The following is a 4357-nucleotide window of genomic DNA, read 5'->3' as shown; positions in this document are numbered from 1 at the left end:
CCTTGTACTTGATTTTGTATACCATTTACATCCAATAGGTACTTTGCCCAAAGGTAAATCAACAATTTCCCAAGTGTTGTTATCACTGAGAGCTTGTATCTCTTGATTCATAGCAAGGAGCCATTCACTGTCCTTTGCAGCTTGTGTAAAAGAAGAAGGTTCAGTCATGGAAGAAGATAAGGTGGAAAGATAGGATATGTAAGAAGGAGTAAGATGAGAGTATAATAGGGAAGTAGAAATAGGATGTGGAGTCTTGGAAGAAGTAATATAATCAGTGTGCCAAATAGGAGGCTTGATAGATCTAGTAGATCTTCTAGGAGGTGCAACAGTTTCAGGTGTAGATGATGAAGTTATAGGAGAAGTATCAACTGAAGGTAAGGGAAAACAATCATCTGTAGGATGAGGAAATGAAGGAATAGGAGTAGGAAAACAAGAAGAATGAGATGGAGGAAGAGAATCAAGAAAAGTGTGTTAAGGATGTTTGAAAGGAAAAATATTTTCTCGAAATGCAACATCTCTACTGACAAAAAAAGAACCAGAAGCAATGTCATAAAGTTTGTAACCTTTTTGAGTATCTGAATAACCCATGAAAACTGAAGGAATAGCTTTAGAGGAGAATTTGTCAGTGACATTTGGTTTAGTGGCATAGCATAAACATAAAAAAACTCTAAGAAAATGCAGGTGAGGAAAAGTGTTATGAAAGACTTCATATGGAGATTTTCCTACTAAAACAGAAGATGGAAGTCTATTGATTAAGAAAGCAGCAGTAAGAACACATTCTCCCCAGGATTTTAAAGGAACATGAGCTTGAAATCTAAGTGCCCTTGCCATTTCAAGAAGATGTCTGTGCTTCCTCTCAGCAATGCCATTTTGTTGAGGAGTATGCACACATGTAGTTTGATGTATAATGCCTAAGGAAGAAAAAAGTGTATGACATTCGCTGTTCAAGAATTCCAAGCCATTATCTGACCTAACAGTTTTAATAGTTGCTGAAAATTGAGTTTTGATAAGAGAAATAAAAGCTGAAATGAAAGTCACAACCACACTTTTATACCTCAACAAAAAAATCCAAGTCATTCGTGTATAGTCATCAACAATAGTAAGAAAGTATCGATGACCATTGTAAGTACATTGCTTATAAGGACCCCAAACATCCATATGAAGAAGTTCAAAAGAAGCTATAGTTTTCTTAGTACTAGAATGAAATGGTAATCGAGTTTGCTTTGCAAGGGGGCAAACAGGACAAGAAGAAAAAACTTGATGTTGTAAACTAGGTTTCAGGGAAGCAATCTTTTGGATAACAACAACAGGAGCATGTCCAAGTCTCAAGTGTCAAACACAAAGATCAGGAGATGCTGAGAAGTTTGAATTGAATGTAGAACTGGAATGAAGTGCAGAAGACAGAGATGATGGCTTGGTAAATGATGGAAGCATGTAAAGACCTCCTTTCTCCTTACCAATCCCCTTCTCCCTGCCAGTGTAAAGGTCCTGAAAAAGGCAAAAGTGGGGATAAAAAGATACACACCAATTTAGTTCTTTAGTTAGTTTGGAAATGGACAAAAGGTTGTATAAGAACTGAGGAATGTAAAGAACATTATGGATATCATGTTTATCAAAGAAATGGACAGATCCAGTGTGAGTAACTTCATTTATGACCATTAGGTAAATGCACACTGTTAGAGGCAGAATTTGCAGGAATAGGATTGAGTAATGTATCCTTGCTAGAAATCATGTGATGTGTAGCCCCAGAGTCCACAATACAGGGAATTGTATTATTACCTGCAGCAAAACAAGTATTGGATGTACTGAATGTCAAAGGAGAATTATGGGGATTACCTGCCATGTTTGAAAAACCCTCCTGAGAAGTAGTATCCTTGTCAATCATTTTCAGCAAATGATTTTATTAATCAGCAGTAAATGTTGGCACATTTTGACCAAAAAAACTACTATCAGGAGTATGATCCTTAGTAGTGACCTGATCCTCAGTATAAGCCACATTATTTACATGAGGTCTTCTATTTCTCCAGAAATCTATGGTCTGTTATTGCCAGAGTCTTGATCCCTAAAGTTTCTGTTATCGACCCCTTTCTTTTTAGTGAACTTGTAATGCTCAGGATACCCAATTAATCTATAACAATTTGCTCGTGTGATTTCTCAGGTGACAATGATCACAGTATAATCTTGTGCTCTGGTTAGATTTGTTGCTGTGAACTGAAGCTAGTGCAGTAGGATCATGAATTTCTAACTTTTGTAGAGGTAACACACAGTTTGATATCAAACTAGACTGCATTCTCTGACTTACATCCTGCATAATCATGATGTATGCTTGATTGAGACTAGGACTAGGAACTGTGAGGAGTATCTGTCTTCTCGATTGTGCAAAACTATCATTTAACCCCATCAAAAATTGCATAAGTTTTTGCCTCTCCATGTGTTCTGCATAAACTCTATATTTATCACAATCACATGCTGGTAATGGTACCAAGGACTCATATTCATCCCAGAGGTTTCTCAACTTAGAATAATACTCAGAAATAGTGAATGTTCCTTGACTCATGGTGCTAATTTCTCTATGAATCTGATAAATCCTAGTTAGATTTCATTTGTCGAACCTCTCTTTCAAATCCTTCCAAACATTATGTGCATTATATGAAAACATTAGGCCATTGGCCAATTCTTTCGAAACTGAGTTTGTGATTCAGGATAACACAAACACATTACATCTCTCCCATTCATGTTCTAAATCTCCTTTATAGTGTTCCTTTCGACAATTTCCATCAATGAAACCTATTTTATTCTTTGCCAACAGTGCAACTCTTATGGAATTTCTCCACCCATTATAATTCTCAATACCAATCAATTTTTGAGGAATTAAGATGCTACCTGGAGTGTCGGGTGGATGTAGATACAAGGGATTCCTTGGATGAATGTCTGTAAACTTCACAATCTGCTTTGGATTTGATGTACTCCTCTCTCGATTTGAGGATTCAGATAACCCAGCTGCATTCACCATTTTTTCTGAAGTTTTCTGATTTCTGGTGATAGATTGAAGGCCGATGCTTAACTGTTCTTCCAATTCTCAATTGTGCAGAAAAGAAACAGCTTCAAAAAACTCTCTTTATCAGCTAGATCTCCATTAGAACCCAAGCTTTGATACCATGTTGAATGTTAATCTTCTAACTGAGTTAGAGTTACAGAAGCAGAGTAAGGAGAAAAATGAATGTAACAGTGAAAGAGAATGGCCAAAACTGCTTCTCATTATCTCCAAGATTCTATTTATACACTAACTATTAGAGAAGAGATGACTTTGATAACTAACTCACTAACAAACTTATTAACAAATTATAACTAACTCATTAACAAACTTATTAACAAACTAACTACATCAATTAATCATATACAATATTCATTTTATCAATTATATATATAATTAAATATTTATACTATTATACATAAAGCATACCGTCATTCTTGTGCCCATTATTTCATTTAATGTGAGTATCTCATGATATTTTTCAATCAATGGTGTAAATATCCATATTGCTCTTGCTTATTATCATATTTTCATATTACGAACATGAATCTCACCTTCTCTTGAAAATCAAACATAGACAATTTTTTCAGTGATACTAGTGTAACTTCAACATTTTCTGTAATATTCGATGTTATACTTTACCCCAATGAACTCGTGCGTAACATCACTAACTCCGAGTATTATATTCTTTAAATCTTCTATCTATTTTTACGATTTTCTCCATTATCATATTAAATTTGTTTTACGTGCACTCTTGAGAATTATATGAAACAGAGCAGTTAGCTTCTCGTGTGACTTTCTATATTCTTTTGAACCTTTTCCACAAGTGCCACCTACAATCATAATGTGTCATATTGTCATGCACTCTCGTAACCACTTTTATAATGCTATCAATTTTATTTGACAAGGCACACATATTACTTCTCTTCTCATATAATTTTCTTAGTTGTTCAAAGAATCAAGTTCAAGCGGCGTCATTCTCTGAATCAAAGTGAATAGATATGTCTTAAATTTATAAGAGTATATAATTAAATATTCATAAAAACAGACATTCAACTAATTGTATATGAACATAAAAATATGCAACTCTAAACGTATACACATATATTCACATTAATACATACCATCTTCATATCTATAGTGCTTACTGCCACAATCTGTCATTATATGACCCTCTTAGGTAACTCCCATCCATTACAATTACTGGTCTAAAATATAATACATAAATCCTTGTATGATTACATTCAAACAAACAAATGGATATATAAACTCGTTATTAACATTTTTCTCCGTACGCATATGGATCTTACGTAAGTAATATCC

At 34.5% G+C, this 4357-nt stretch overlaps 1 protein-coding gene across 1 annotated transcript; it reads right to left on the bottom strand.

Moving 5' to 3' along the window:
• Positions 1–2128: 2128 nt before the first annotated feature.
• On the bottom strand, positions 2129–2557 carry LOC138348653 (uncharacterized). Its single transcript, XM_069298216.1, has one exon. It carries the CDS (start codon positions 2555–2557, stop codon positions 2129–2131), a length of 429 nt encoding a protein of 142 aa, XP_069154317.1.
• Between the last annotated feature and the right edge of the window lie 1800 nt (positions 2558–4357).

Source organism: Solanum lycopersicum, chromosome 5, assembly GCF_036512215.1.
Source record: "Solanum lycopersicum chromosome 5, SLM_r2.1".
Classification (NCBI taxonomy): Eukaryota; Viridiplantae; Streptophyta; class Magnoliopsida; order Solanales; family Solanaceae; genus Solanum; species Solanum lycopersicum.
Note: the sequence above shows the minus strand (reverse complement) of the source record. Positions and strands in the feature narration are given on the sequence as shown.